Source organism: Lissotriton helveticus, chromosome 3_1 (genome assembly GCF_964261635.1).
Source record: "Lissotriton helveticus chromosome 3_1, aLisHel1.1, whole genome shotgun sequence".
NCBI lineage: Eukaryota > Metazoa > Chordata > Amphibia > Caudata > Salamandridae > Lissotriton > Lissotriton helveticus.
Window position 1 is genome coordinate 1767742443 of NC_136061.1, and position 15930 is coordinate 1767758372.

The window sequence follows — 15930 nt, forward strand, 5'->3', positions numbered from 1 at the left end:
GGGGTAGCCTCAAGAAAACCCAGTCACTTGCTCAGCATCTTCAGCATCCTGCATCCCTTGCATTAGGACCCCTCCATGAACCTGTCTAGCAGTTCAAACATAGAACCCGGCGCTAGAATGGAGATTGGCAATGAGGTAAATGTGTACCTGGAACTTATTGGTCCCTGTGACCTGCATTCTGCCGGAATTGGTACTCCCAAGTTAGCCGGCATAGTAGTTTGAAACGTTATAAAAGATTGGAAAGTTTACTGCTATTGCTGTCATTTTCAACGTTATAAAAGATTGGAAAGTTTACTGCTATTGCTGTAATTTTCAATGATTTACTTCATTTAGTGAACACCAGTGATTTATCATTTCTTGAAAAATTCATACCTTTGGAACCCTTAGATGGACTCTTGTCATTAATGTGTCTATATAAAGATAAAAATACAACCTACTTTAATAAATTGGTTTTGGACGTTTATGGTGTTGCATTTTCTACTTAATCCACTATTTTGGCAATTCCTAACAGCTTATACTTGTTTGTTTGATAATGCCCGACTGCTCAGCGCCACAGCTATCCACAGATCAGCTAAGATGTATAAAAAAAAACTGACTGGATCAAATACAGAATTGTGAATTTATTACACTGTGAGGTCGCACAATCACACCATATAATAAAACGCTTTCCTTACAGTTGGTCCGAAATTATGTTCCTCAAGAAAGTCTGAGATGTAGGGAAAAAACTGACTTCTCCGCAGTGCTTTAAATGGGAAAATATAAGTGCAGGTACTCATTAAAATGAGTTAGGGGTGTGGTTAATGGGCGGGGTTAGAAGCGGAGCGAGACATGCTGATACAAAGACACTTCTATTGAGTATTAATTTTGCCCTTGAACTGCCCTTGATAGTTGTCTCAAACTTAGGATATGTGCAGATTAACAGCTACATATGCTAAGAAAGGGTGGTGTGAAGACTTGTTTAGAACAAGCCCTAAATCACAATGGAAGGAGTTGTAAACTATGAGAGCATCCAAGCCATCTACAGTACTATTCGCACCTTCAGGCTAATAATCAGCGCGCATCCCATAACCAACGAGATGCTGGCATAGCATCATTAATAATAAGTATAAGTTCTACACCACTCAGACTCGCAACGCCTGTTTGGCTCAAAGGGCTATAGACCCCCCCCTCCCGCCCCCGTGTGTCAGCCCGGGCTGAGACAGCTACACACAGACAGTGGTTTGAGCTGTTGTAGGCTGGCTGGTCTGGCGTCCGCGAGTACTTCTCAGGTCTTTAAAAGACCATTTACCTCCTAGAGGCTTTGTTGTTTTTCCACCCCTTCTTAGAACGCCTGGATCTCTACTGTGCCTATTGCTGGAAGAAGACGCCCCCTCAAAAAAAAAAAAATGATCAACCCTCCCACCCCCCAAAAAAAATGTGGCACTAGTTGCGTCTCAGACACCACTTGCAGGACAGACCAAAACATTATTAATCTAAACAAAACGTGTTAACTCATTACATGAAATGAAGGGTAAACACGAAATGTTATTGTTTCCTTGTTGTAATATTTGCAGCCTCCTATTGTCATGCTCTTCCTATTTGCTTAACTTAAGTGAAATCCTTAGATCTTGTAGAGTGCGTACACATACACACAGAAACGAGCATTCCACAAGTTTCTTTTCAAATACCCTTTAAGTGTACGATTCTGTTCCTCTATGATCTAATTTCTTACAAACATACACAATATCAGGCAAACACGAACACATCAGCAGACAAATACACACAAGGTTCCCTTCGGATTAATCCTTAGTTACTTGGCAGCGCCAGCGACGGTGCAAATGTCATTGACAGAGCAGGGCCTGGATGGGGACTACTCTCAGACACAACAGGATGGTGAAATCTCCAACACCCCGACACCCCACATCCTGTGCATAATGCAAATGAGCCGCTGCTGAATGGTTCAGCGGTGGCTCAGCTAAGGGCTAGAGAGGCGCTTCGGATGTCAAGATCTGCTCCGCTCTGACTGCCTCGAGCTCAGCAGCACTAGCAGCAATGAGCGAGCATTTCTTTCGTACCGGTACTCTCCTTGGCAGTGGAGAAGTGCCGGTACTCAGCTCGCTAAAAATGACTAATGCCGGTACTCAGTACCGGCCCATTTAAAGCACTGCTTCTCAGTCAGTTTTTCCAGGAATGGGCACTTGCAGATCTGTAGCTGCAACAACTGAATCAGTCAAACTCACTTTTTGTTTAAGAATGGTCTGATGAAAAATGTCAGGTGGGAAGAATTTCATACCAATGGAATTGTTCAGAACGTTCCTTGCCATGGATCCAGCATGTGCTTAGGAGAAGGCTTTTCACCATTTTTGCTGAATTGGAAGCTACTTGCGATCTAGTCAGACGGAACAAGTTTGGTGTTTTATCTTAGGAGGTGGTTAGTGATAGCTTGTTGTTGATAACTTGTGTTCTGTTGGTCTTGTGCATCACACTGAATGTTTGTTGTTTTTCCTGGAGTTGATTTCCAATCCGCTTGTGTAGAAAAGTAGCATTTTCTCACATGGTCACCCCCACTTTTTGCCTGGGTAGCTGATGTGATTTCAACTAGAAGCGCACTGGGGTCCAGATAACCAGGTCCCCATTGCCAGAGCTCTTTCCCAGAACTTACAATAGTTTCCTCAATTGGCAAAATCTTTAGGACTTTCTGCAAGTCCTTAGAAAATGTTACCCTGGTACCCTAGGGCCTGAGGTTCTAAAAAGGACCCCTAGGGGCTGCAGCATGAATTATGCCACCCTAAGGGACCCCTCACCAAGCACATGCAAGACTACCATTGCAGGCTGTGTGTTTTGGTGCAAACAAAAGTGAAAAGATGATATGTCACACGTCCCTGTGTATCATGCCCCTAACACTTCATGTAACATTTGTAAGTCACCTTTACAGCAGGCAGGCCTGACGGCAGGGTGCTGAATATTACATTTGTGCGGGCATGCCTGCCGGAGCAGAAATGTCCCAGCGCTGGTCAGTCCTATGACTGCCAGTACAAGTGACCAGGAAAGCAGTTTTAAACATGTGTTGCACCCCGATGAAAACAAGTTCCACAGATATATGATAGTTATCAAACATCTCGTATTGATAAACCCAGACTGATTCCAGTTATGGATTACCAATACATGCACCCAAAGGGCACATTAGAGGTGCCCCCTGAAAACCTACCAGCCTCTGGTGTGCCTGCTGACTGGTTTCTGCCAGTCTGCCAACCGAGGCACTGTTCTGACCTCTTAGGGTGAGAGCCTCTGCTCTCAGGAGACCCAGAACAAAGTCTGCCAGGGAAGAGGGTGTAACACCCCCTCCCACAGAATGACTTGCTGATTAGCCATCCTTGGGCTGCAAACCTCAAAGGGATGCCACCTTTGAAATGTGATATGGTTGCACCTCACAGGAGAGAAAGTCAACCCTTTTGTCCAGGCCCCCTCTGCACCTGGACAGGTTGGAAAATTAGCAACTCAGGTCGGCGTTCCACCTCAAGGCTAGAACCACCCGAGGTCGGCTACTGTGAGGTGGACATTATTTTTCAGATGTAGCCATCTTTGTGATGACCTATTTAAGAATTCTGGCACAGGTTTATGCCCACTTTAGGGAGCGTAGTGACCCCAAGGGTCAGTAGCCCATTAGCTACTACCCTAGACTCCACTAATACCCCTACATTTATTATTCAGGGGTGCCCCTGGCACCAGAGGAGCAGATCCTGATGACCTCAGGGGGGGGGGAAGAGAGAGAGAGAGAGAGAGAGAGAGAGAGAGAGAGAGAGAGAGAGAGAGAGAGAGAGAGAGAGAGAGAGAGAGAGAGAGAGAGAGAGAGAGAGAGAGAGAGAGAGAGAGAGAGAGAGAGAGAGAGAGAGAGAGAGAGAGAGAGAGAGAGAGAGAGAGAGAGAGAGAGAGAGAGAGAGAGAGAGAGAGAGAGAGAGAGAGAGGAGAGAGAGAGAGAGAGAGAGAGAGAGAGAGAGAGAGAGAGAGAGAGAGAGAGAGAGAGAGAGAGAGAGAGAGAGAGAGAGAGAGAGAGAGAGAGAGAGAGAGAGAGGAGAGAGAGAGAGAGAGAACAACAAAAAGCCGCAAAAGCGGAGTGGAGAGATAAAGCAGCTGACATGGTACACCTCTTGGTTTAGCCAAACTGGCCTCCTAGCCAGAGCCTGCAGCCTCTTTTGGTAGTGGCCGATCACAGTAGAAACCTAATGGTCTACAGGCGCTGGTTTGCACCCTGCACCCGGCTGCCCCTGTGCAGCTGGAGGTGTACTACTGGTGCTGCCTTGGACTTACTTTGCCCACCACTCACCATAATTTCTGGAGATTGGTCCTGTAAGTCGCTGTACTGTACCTGTTTGCAGAACCTTTTCTCCCTTCCATAGTATAACAATGCAGAACTCAAACATTGCAGTTTCAACTCTTTGAAGTGGAAAAAATTTATATTTAAAAACTTACTTACCTGAACGATTTTTCTCTGAGGCCTAAACGTATATATAAAGATACTTGCTATTTTTATAAAGTGGCGTGAATCTCCTTCTTGAGTGGTGTGCGTCATTTATTAATGAATGTGAGTATATGCAAATGTATTGCACTCCTCGGTTTTAAGCCTAAGGCTGCTCGACCATAGTACCCCCTAGCAGAAAACTTTGGGATTGCTTATCAAGCCCCTGTCCACTCATAAGGGAAGCCCTGGACTTTTTGCCCGGTATATGAGATTTTTTATATATCACATAAAGAGCCAACTTCCTATACCTCGTTATACAGAGGAGCTCATTGGCAATTGAGTCACAGGCTGGTGATTTAGTCACAGGCTTGCAATTATGGCATCCATTTTTTGTGTTGTAGAATGTTTTTATAATTCCCATTATTTGCCTTTTTACATTTCAGTGGAACGGAGGCCTTCATCCCTCTTCAGAAAATTGAAGCACTACAAGTAGCATCCTTCTCAAAGTTCAGTATCCACTCTTTGGCACCCTTAGACATCAGAAGGTTGACTTCCTACATCAGGATTGTGAAGTGCTCCTCCGAAAGTCCCTCCAGTGTGTAAGGAAGGCAAGATGGGAGTAGATGAAGGTAGGGCATAGCCCCTTTGAACAATTTGTCTGACATGATGGACTTCTGGCCACGGCTGAACTGCTGTATTCTGCCTCCTATCAGCCAGGCAAGATCTTAAAAGGGCAAACTAAAGCAGCTTGGTATTCACAAAGGCAGGAGGACTGTTGCCCCTGTTGATTTTAATGCAATCTTCCGGTGCCACATCCACTTCCTTGAATGGACTGCGTCGTCGTCGTCGTAGTAGTTTGGGAGGGCTGCTGTACTCTCTGAACCAGTCCCCTGGAATAGCATCAGAATTGTCAGGGTTGAGGAGGATATTGTTTACCTAGTGTCGGTAACCCCAGAGATCCTGCAGTGGCACGACTGTTCTTGAATCGTTCAAACATCACAGCAGCTTTTTCCCTGAAGAGCATAGATCACTGAAGGACAAGCCAACAAGGCATGCCTTTTCAGTACGTTAATGGTGCCAACAGCTCAGCTGAAAAAGTCTTTAGTGCCTTGTCTACCTTGGAGCACATACTTGTCTGCATACTGACCATCATGTATCGCTTAGGCTAGAGAGGCCCCGAGATCCTCCGGGACTGCTCAAGATATTGCTAGTTATATCCCATTAAAGGTGGGTATACCTACCCAAAAGACAAACTGCCTTTGTTTGTTGTGGGGTTGATACCGGCAAGGGAAACTCAAGGTGTGCCAGGACCTTACAGATTCAGGAGAAAACGGTGGAGTGCGATATTTATAATGAAGCCCTTGCACCTTCTTGCTGAATTTCAAATAGTGGACTTGGTTTGAGTCTTGGTCTTCTTACTCTAATGCCAGGACTTTGGCTTACTGAAATAATGAGTGGTAAGTGGACTTTTTTACAGGAGAGATATCGTGACAGGGACACAACCTAGAATGGGAACAGGACCTCTGCTTCGACTGTGACCTCTTCTTATGCTCAGCAACATAAGAGTTTAGCTTGTTGGTCCCTAATTGCCTTAGGGTGCACTAGGGCATACTTATTGCATGCCTTAAGAGTTGTGGCCAGAGCCCAAGCACCATAGGCATACCTAGTGCAGGTCTGTGACAGACATCTGCTTCCTGAGTTTTCGGAATAGCTTGAACACTGCTTTTGGTGTGGACACCATTCTCTGGCACAATACGAAAAAGTTTTTTTTCCTTTAGAGTGATCAGAAGACTGGAAGTGTAGCTGTGTGGAATCTGTGGTTGGAGATATCCATCATAAATCGAAAGCATCTGTCCTAGTACTTTTCAGTAAATCAGTGATAGGGTAAGACAGGATAAAGATAAAAAGCTTACTGTTGCGGCTGTCATCTTCATCATCATCATCCTCCTCCTCTTCCTCCTCGTCCCGGTACAGGATGGGGCCTTCAGAGTCCGAATCACTGGCCTCCTCTTCCTCTTCTTCCTGCACTGCTGAAGGCAAGGGGTTGGGAATGATTGTGACAGACAAGTTGTTTCCCATATGCACATGGGGCCCTGAGCTCGGATCCGACTCGCTAGACAAATCTTCCTCTTCCTCCTCCTCCTCCTCCTCCTCCTCCTCCTCATCATCAGGCCTGAAGAAATAGCACAGTTAGCTTAAAAAGAGTAGGTGAAGTGCATACACACTAGACACATTTAAACAGAAAAGGTGAATAATAAAAGCTGGACACTGGAGAGTGAAAAGTGAGAAATGTGATACAAAGCAAGAGGAAGTGAGAATGAAATAAGGAGATGGTAAGAGGGAATGAAGAGAAATGAGAGGAAGAAGTGTGTGGTTATGAAAAAGTAGAAGAGAACAGAGAAAAGAAAGCTGTAAATGCACTAGACGAGAAACGGTGAGAAAGAAAAATAAACAGAACATGAGGGCAAAGAAAAAGAGGTGAAACTACTGGAAAGGGAAGTTCAAAGAAGAACAGTAGCAAAGGAAAAGAAGGTAAGACAGGTGAGAACAAAAGATCTTGAAAAAGAAATAAGGGGAAATGGGGGTAAGAAGGAAAAAAAAGGTATAAGGGTCGGAAGAAGGGTGAAACTAAGGGAGATAACCAAGCAAGAAGAGTGAGGCAGACAGGATACAGTCTAAGAGAAAGTAACTGGCACTTGGGGAGAAGCAGGGATTCTGCAGAGGTGACTGGAAGAGCAGAAGTGGGAGGAGGGCAGGGTTTCAGCATTGGGGGATGAAGTAGTGGGGAATTAGGAGGGAGGGAGGGCAGGAAGAGAGATGTGCTAGGATTGTGGGTGGGCAAGTTTCAAGAGTAGATACTCAGTACTCACACTTTGAGCAGCTCAATGGTCACCGGCAGGGAGTGGACCCGTCCTCCAGAAGAGCTGTCCTCACTTACGCTGTCCTGAGGCTCAAACAATAGCGAGTGAGCCCGGTGTGTTCCCTCGGGGGTCACAGGTTGAGGGCTAGTGAGGGCCTGCTGAATCCGAATGTGCAGTGGTATCTGGGAAAGCCGAGAGGGTGCCTGAGGTTCTCCACTCTCTGAACCAGCCCTGCCTGTAAGCTCACGCACCGGCAGACTCTCCTCAGGAGGCTCTACAGCAACCTGTGGCTCCAAGATGAGAGGTATGGGGGGCTGGTATCGAGGAGCTGGGTGACGTGGAGGGTTAGGTGGGATATGAGTGGGCAGAGGAGGGGATGGAGATGGGTGGTTTTGAGCCGACTCCACAGATACCGGCCGATTGGTCCTTTCACGTGGGTTGACTGGTGCTTTTGGCCCAGCAGCTAGCTCAGAGACAGAGTTCGGAGGCACATTCTTCTTGGGCACCAATGGTGGGGACTGCTTAGCATTTACAGACACAAGTGTGTTTCCCCCAGCCACCTGGGTCAACTCAGCTGAAACGAAAGAGAGAGCGTTGCTGACAGATGGTATAAAAGAATAGCTGTATATTCAGATGCTTACATACTACAGTCATTATAAATCTCACTCTAGATTTCAATACAATACAAGATTTTATTTCAAGAGACAATAAATCAGTTACTGTTTAGGAAGGAACTCCAGTTCGGTTCCTTCTTGACCTTCCCTCCTAAAAAGCTTCTGCTCCCATTCTATTCAGAACCAAGAGACTACGTAACATAGGAGACATAAGGAAAATTAGGGCTCCAAATTCCATCATTCATTGGGCTTAAACATGGAAGAATGTCTACTTGTAGTCAGTGTGTCATGGGCAGCACCTCTTTACCTAAAGATATTTCACAGAACTGCACTGGGGATCTCAAAGACTTTGAATGATCCATGCATATTGCAGACATATCTTACGGCATTTAGTCCCTCTTTACCCTATTATTTATTTTGTTTCAGACACCAGCTGATCCAGCTCTGCTGCACAATCTGTTGGTCTAATCTTAAGAAGAGGAATGCAGTCCTGATGAGTGGTTGTATATGCATGAGTTCCTATCTTTCCCTTCCCGCATGAGTGATTTGCATCACTGGTTTCTTCTATGGTTGTGATGTGAGACTTAAGATCAATGCTCACTTGCCGAGACGTCTACTCTGTCACAATAAAAACAAGCATTTGCAATACAATAGGTCTTGCAATTGTGAGAGTTCGAGCTATTGGCGTTGTCAATGGCAATGTCTTTTACCCATGTGTTTTGGTATGGAATAGAGTGGATGTATGTGGTGTGGAGTGGAATTATGTGGGTTGGATTGGACTTGTTAGTTGTGGAATTGTGTGGTGTAGAACTGTGTAGTGGAATTATGTGGCATGATGTGCAGTGGAACAGTGTATAGCAATTATGTGGTATTGAGTGTATTGGAATTATGTGGAGTGGCATTGTGTGAGTTTAATTATGTGGAATGGTGGTAAGTGAATGCGAATGAAGAAACATTTCTATCGCACAAACTTTGCTACAAAGTAAATACACCTGTTTGGCAGACAGAGGAGTTCACTAGACTTTACACTGCACTGTCTCACATGGGTAACTTTTAGGTATGTTTTCTATAGCACAGCCCAACAGTTAGAACGCAGCGATTTACTAAGAACCAATTTCCGGTAGCCAGCACTAAATGTGAAATGCTCAGCTTCTTTATTGATATATAACAAGGTATAGAGAGCAAAGGGATTTTATCCACTTGAGTGGACGGAAGGGTACTCCCGTTCCCCTGGTTAGGTAGCTATATAACAAATTGAGGAGTACCACCAAAGATAAGGCCACGCAGCCGATATTGGTGGAATGAGACACTAGTGTGAAAGAAGAAGTCCTTTTTTTAGGAACCCCTCACTCACCGACCTGGTCGGTGACATGCTTCATCATCGGGGCCACCTTGACAGCCGAGTGCCGCCAAGGTGTGCTGCGACACCTGAAATACAGTGGAGCGGGTATGTGAGTGATGAATGTGAAAAAAGGAAAAAAGTCAGTGAGTTAAAAATTGTCCTGGTATGACTTATTAAATATTATTTATTCCAAGGCTACTGGACAATATTAAAAACAGTGTGTGTTGATACAATAAAGGCTTTAATAGGACCTAGTGTATCCATAGTATGTGTAGGTCTACATGTTTCAAACCAGAGTGGGAGTTACCGGTTTTTCTTCAGGACCAAAAGGATGTAAAAGGAGTTGGGTGGTCAAGGTACACTAACACCCTGCCATACCTGCAACCCTTTCAGGACCCTAAATAGCGAAATTGCTAAGTGGGTAAAAATAAATTGCAACCCAAAGGTGGTTACAATAAAATTGCAAAAATCTGGGAAGAAAAGAGAGGATTATAAGTCACAAAGATTCTTTACATGCCTGTAACGTAGTGAAGTGACGTAGTCCGCTCTATCTCTGAGTCATTCCACATTCAATTAATGCGAAGTATCCATAGTGTGGTGTATCAGCATAAATTCTAGATAGGAGCTAATTGTTCCTGAGGGGACACACCTATCAATATGGGTGTGAGGGTGAAAACGCACATATAATTCTATATTTTAAGCCAGTCTTACACAAGCTAGATTGTGCGTGCCTAAGTCATGATTCTGTATGACTAGTGCCAGGGATTACCGACGTGATAATATGTCAACTTGATCCAGAGTCACATATAACACAAGACAAACAACACTTAACACATATATTGCCAAAAATATGCTCACTCCGTAATGGAGAAATGCTCGCTGCACGGGGTTTTGAGGGGAGAGGCAACAGAGCGCAAAACGTATTCTGTAGAGTTAAAGGGAAATGGGGATAGAAAAAAGTATCAGAACACCGTAAGTTTCCTTCTATTTTGGTGAAGGAGGTCCGGAAACAGAAGCGTTTCCAAAAGTCTAGGGTCTACTTACAGTTTTTCTGCTCAGAAAAAGGCATTTAACCTACTCAGCCCCTCCGCGCTCCCGTGTGGGACAGAAGTGCAGCGCCTGAGTTAAAGGCAGCCGCCATTGCGGGCGTGGAGGGCGTGGCAGGCCGGCATCGCGTCATGACGTCACGTGGTCACGTGAACGTCTTACGCGCGTCGGGTTGCCAGGGGGACAAGATGTCAACAAAAGACTCCGTGAAGCGGAGTGGGAACGAGCCGTCTGTTTAGATTAACAAGGGGCTAAGATGGGGGAAATAAAATGTATTGACGGTTGCACCTCAGGTGTGACTTAAACAATTCTTAAGAAATGGGGAAAAAAAGATTTCGTTAGGGACAAAAAGAGGCTCCGTGTTTGGAGTCACAGTGAACCCATAATAGAAAATAGTCAAAGGGGTTCAAATGCATTCTGGGGACTGAGTGAATACAATGTAATTGGAATGCAGGGTTTGAGGGTAATATATTCTTTTCCATACTGTTCAGGAGAGCAGTTATTGTTCATCAAAACTCCATCACAGTGGGAGATTTTCTGCAGAAAAAAGGTTTTGGCACTTTAGGAAAGTACAGAGGCCCAGGAAATATTATCATTCAAACCATATTTGTTGGTGGACAGTCTATACACCCATCTTTGTTCTTTCTCATACAGGCGTTTCTGTATGTTAGGTCCTGGAGTGATTTGCTCAATGACAGTCCAGAACATATCATTCGGAGTGTGACCTTTTTCAAGGAAGTGGTCTGTCAATCGGGTTGCGTTTTTTTTGCAGCGTATGGTGCTGCGATGTTCGCAGATTCTCTGTTTTACCTTCCGGGTCGTCATCCCAATGTATCGCTTCTTGCACGTGCATTCGATCAAATAGACTACGTTTTCGCTGTTGCAGTTGGTATGCGCAATTTGCCTCCAGGTTTTCCCAACTTCTAGGTCTAGAGTCTTTGTATTTCTGGTTAAATGGCACACACTGCAATCTCCACAGCGAAAGTGTCCAGTCACATCGGGAAGGCCCCATGCCCTGGTTATGGAAGTTGTGGTGGGAGTTTTCTTTGTCTTTGGTCTGGTATTTACAAGAGTGTCTTTCAGGCTCTGAGATTTCTTGAAGGAAAACAGGGGTTTTTCCCAGTGTAGATTTCCAGTGTTTATAATATTCCAATGCTTGTTTATACTCTTAGTCACTTGGTTTGATATTGAATTGAACGTGGTCACACAGGTCAGTGGTATTGCAGCATCAGTTCTGGTTTTTGCCTCGAGGAGTGCCTCTCTGGGCTGGTTCCTGGCCCTCTTTTGACATTTGTTCACTATCTTATTAGGGTATCCACGATTGCCTAATTTTTTTGATAGGTCATCTGCTTGAGTTTTATAGTCAGATAGTTTGCTGCAGTTTCTACGCAGTCTTAAAAATTGTCCGTAGGGTAGGTCCCCCCGGTTTGCAAGAAAAGTTTTCCTTCAAATTCAAAAAAATTTCGTTTAAGGGCCAGGGTAGCGCATTCCAGAATGAAGGCCCTGGGAGTATGGAAAGGCCAGTCAGCATTCTCTAGGGTCAAAGACAAAGAAAACTCCCACCACAACTTCCATAACCAGGGCATGGGGCCTTCCCGATGTGAATGGACACTTTCGCTGTGGAGATTGCAGTGTGTGCCATTTAACCAGAAATACAAAGACTCTAGACCTTGAAGTTGGGAAAACCTGGAGGCAAATTGCGCATACCAACTGCAACAGCGAAAACGTAGTCTATTTGATCGAATGCACGTGCAAGAAGCGATACATTGGGATGACGACCCGGAAGGTAAAACAGAGAATCTGCGAACATCGCAGCACCATACGCTGCAAAAAAAACGCAACCCGATTGACAGACCACTTCCTTGAAAAAGGTCACACTCCGAATGATATGTTCTGGACTGTCATTGAGCAAATCACTCCAGGACCTAACATACAGAAACGCCTGTATGAGAAAGAACAAAGATGGGTGTATAGACTGTCCACCAACAAATATGGTTTGAATGATAATATTTCCTGGGCCTCTGTACTTTCCTAAAGTGCCAAAACCTTTTTTCTGCAGAAAATCTCCCACTGTGATGGAGTTTTGATGAACAATAACTGCTCTCCTGAACAGTATGGAAAAGAATATATTACCCTCAAACCCTGCATTCCAATTACATTGTATTCACTCAGTCCCCAGAATGCATTTGAACCCCTTTGACTATTTTCTATTATGGGTTCACTGTGACTCCAAACACGGAGCCTCTTTTTGTCCCTAACGAAATCTTTTTTTCCCCATTTCTTAAGAATTGTTTAAGTCACACCTGAGGTGCAACCGTCAATACATTTTATTTCCCCCATCTTAGCCCCTTGTTAATCTAAACAGACGGCTCGCTCCCACTCCGCTTCACGGAGTCTTTTGTTGACATCTTGTCCCCCTGGCAACCCGACGCGCGTAAGACGTTCACGTGACCACGTGACGTCATGACGCGATGCCGGCCTGCCACGCCCTCCACGCCCGCAATGGCGGCTGCCTTTAACTCAGGCGCTGCACTTCTGTCCCACACGGGAGCGCGGAGGGGCTGAGTAGGTTAAATGCCTTTTTCTGAGCAGAAAAACTGTAAGTAGACCCTAGACTTTTGGAAACGCTTCTGTTTCCGGACCTCCTTCACCAAAATAGAAGGAAACTTACGGTGTTCTGATACTTTTTTCTATCCCCATTTCCCTTTAACTCTACAGAATACGTTTTGCGCTCTGTTGCCTCTCCCCTCAAAACCCCGTGCAGCGAGCATTTCTCCATTACGGAGTGAGCATATTTTTGGCAATATATGTGTTAAGTGTTGTTTGTCTTGTGTTATATGCGACTCTGGATCAAGTTGACATATTATCACGTCGGTAATCCCTGGCACTAGTCATACAGAATCATGACTTAGGCACGCACAATCTAGCTTGTGTAAGACTGGCTTAAAATATAGAATTATATGTGCGTTTTCACCCTCACACCCATATTGATAGGTGTGTCCCCTCAGGAACAATTAGCTCCTATCTAGAATTTATGCTGATACACCACACTATGGATACTTCGCATTAATTGAATGTGGAATGACTCAGAGATAGAGCGGACTACGTCACTTCACTACGTTACAGGCATGTAAAGAATCTTTGTGACTTATAATCCTCTCTTTTCTTCCCAGGTTTTTGCAATTTTATTGTAACCACCTTTGGGTTGCAATTTATTTTTACCCACTTAGTAATTTCGCTATTTAGGGTCCTGAAAGGGTTGCAGGTATGGCAGGGTGTTAGTGTACCTTGACCACCCAACTCCTTTTACATCCTTTTGGTCCTGAAGAAAAACCGGTAACTCCCACTCTGGTTTGAAACATGTAGACCTACACATACTATGGATACACTAGGTCCTATTAAAGCCTTTATTGTATCAACACACACTGTTTTTAATATTGTCCAGTAGCCTTGGAATAAATAATATTTAATAAGTCATACCAGGACAATTTTTAACTCACTGACTTTTTTCCTTTTTTCACATTCATCACTCACATACCCGCTCCACTGTATTTCAGGTGTCGCAGCACACCTTGGCGGCACTCGGCTGTCAAGGTGGCCCCGATGATGAAGCATGTCACCGACCAGGTCGGTGAGTGAGGGGTTCCTAAAAAAAGAAGGACGACTTCTTTCACACTAGTGTCTCATTCCACCAATATCGGCTGCGTGGCCTTATCTTTGGTGGTACTCCTCAATTTGTTATACAGCTTCTTTATTGCCCATCTTTTATTAAATTGTGGATTTATTTAAAGCACTGATTACATATTGAAGAACAGTTCAGGAGAGCAAGGCAGAGGAGGTATTTTGGAATGTTCACCCTAGAAGCAATAATAAACAAACATCGATTTGAAACACTATCCTGAGAAATGGTATGTGGCATTTAAATTAATTTTAAATAAATGTGTGCGTTTAGTCTTAAAGATTACAAGGTGCAGTATGTAGCACAGAAATTATGAATTATGTGCAAGACCAGGTTAGACCGGATTACTGAAACTAGGATGGGATGTTGGTGGCTATGAACTGGGCTATACACCAAAACGCACAGCTGGTTTACACCTTTTTACTGTTTCAAGCGCATTGTGATGAAGTGATTTGCCCAGCATCACACAATATTCCCGGGTAAGTGGCAAAAGAGCGATTGGACAGCAGATCTCCAGGTTCCCAACTCTGGATTAGGACAAAAGTCCATGTCTCCCATTTATAGCAACTTTCCCATGTTACAAAATTTGGAAGATCCGGTGACTGGCGAATTAGCAAGTGCTCTTACAGCACAGGAGGGTAAATTTCAAGTTTTATTTCACACACACAAGTCCCTATTAGGTGAGCGCCAATATATAATGAAAAGTATAACATTGTATGCCTAGCAGAGCCAGCTGTTCCTTTATGTGCATAGTGTTCTTGAGCTACGAATTTGAGGGACACATCAGCATGACTAAACAAATGAGAAATTTGTACCCTTTTCACATTCAATCCAGTCATAGGGGCTACAGGGGCTGCCGCTCCGTGTTTTATATACTTTATTTTTTGTGAAGCGATTTTCTGGACAAAGTTTATCAAACTGCATTACCCACACTATGTGATTGAAGTCACACCAGAGGTAGACACTAGTTTGGCCTTGCATTGATACTCTTTTCCAAAATAAACTTTTTCCTCTGATGGGCAGGAATGTTTACGTGGTTACGAAATAGAAAAAAGACACATTAATCACAGATAATTATCTGCTTTCGAGTTTGTAGATATAACTGTGTATATGGGATTACTTTGCCTAAGGCATCATTTTGGGAACATTGCACTTCCGAGAGAGAGAGAGAGAGAGGATCCAAATTGCATGTTTATATCTACAACCTGGATACATAAACTTTTTTTTAGGTCGAACCTAGAGTCAGCGCACATGCGCTGCTCTGCGAGACTTGTTGTATTGGAGTATGTAATAGAAGCCCAGCCCACTCTCAGCCCATATTTGTCATTGGCTTTTGTCAGTGTCCTATGTAAATGCTGGCGTCTGATTCGAAAGAGGCTCGTTAGTCCCTCCATAGTACTGCCTTGTCTTCATTTGTAACCTCACATGGCGACTGGCCCTTTTACTTCAGTTATTACATGGTAAGTGTTCTTAAGTCTGTAAGCACTATTTTCTTTATTGAATTTCTCTTACTGCAGGCACGATGTGTTTTGCTTACTGCAATGCAAATATTTTTTTTATTACTGTGCTTGTGCTCCGTGTGCAACCGCAGACGCTTCCGCACCCTTGAATATCCCGGTAAACGTTTTTTTTTTTAATAACCATGGCGCCTGTTTCACGGGCCACCATACACATGTGAAATTGCCCAGGCACCTTGCTTGATATTCTACCATGGCACCCGCTTTCATCTTTATGAATGTGCTCAGGTGCCACCTCAAACACATCCTTGGGTTTCTGGGAAACTTGTTTTTTTTTTTATTAACCATGGAGCCCATTCCACAGCCTGCCATAAATGTTAAATTTCTAGGCGCCGTGCTTTATATTATAGCACGGCGCCCACTTTCATAATCTTTCATTAATTATTGTGCTCGGGAGCCGCGCTGCTTAGCACGACACCCGTTTTCATGTTT

At 44.3% G+C, this 15930-nt stretch overlaps 1 protein-coding gene across 7 annotated transcripts in view; it reads right to left on the minus strand.

The window, feature by feature from the left end:
- Nucleotides 1-15930, minus strand: part of PHACTR4 (phosphatase and actin regulator 4) — a 597089-nt gene that overhangs the window by 171552 nt on the left and 409607 nt on the right. For all 7 annotated transcript variants that reach the window (XM_078682591.1, XM_078682596.1, XM_078682592.1 and 4 more), the window contains 2 exons: nt 7309-7873; nt 6352-6611 (listed from right to left, as the gene is read on the minus strand). In XM_078682591.1, the coding sequence (XP_078538717.1) occupies nt 6352-6611; nt 7309-7873 (825 nt within the window). The remainder of the gene's footprint in view (nt 1-6351; nt 6612-7308; nt 7874-15930) is intronic.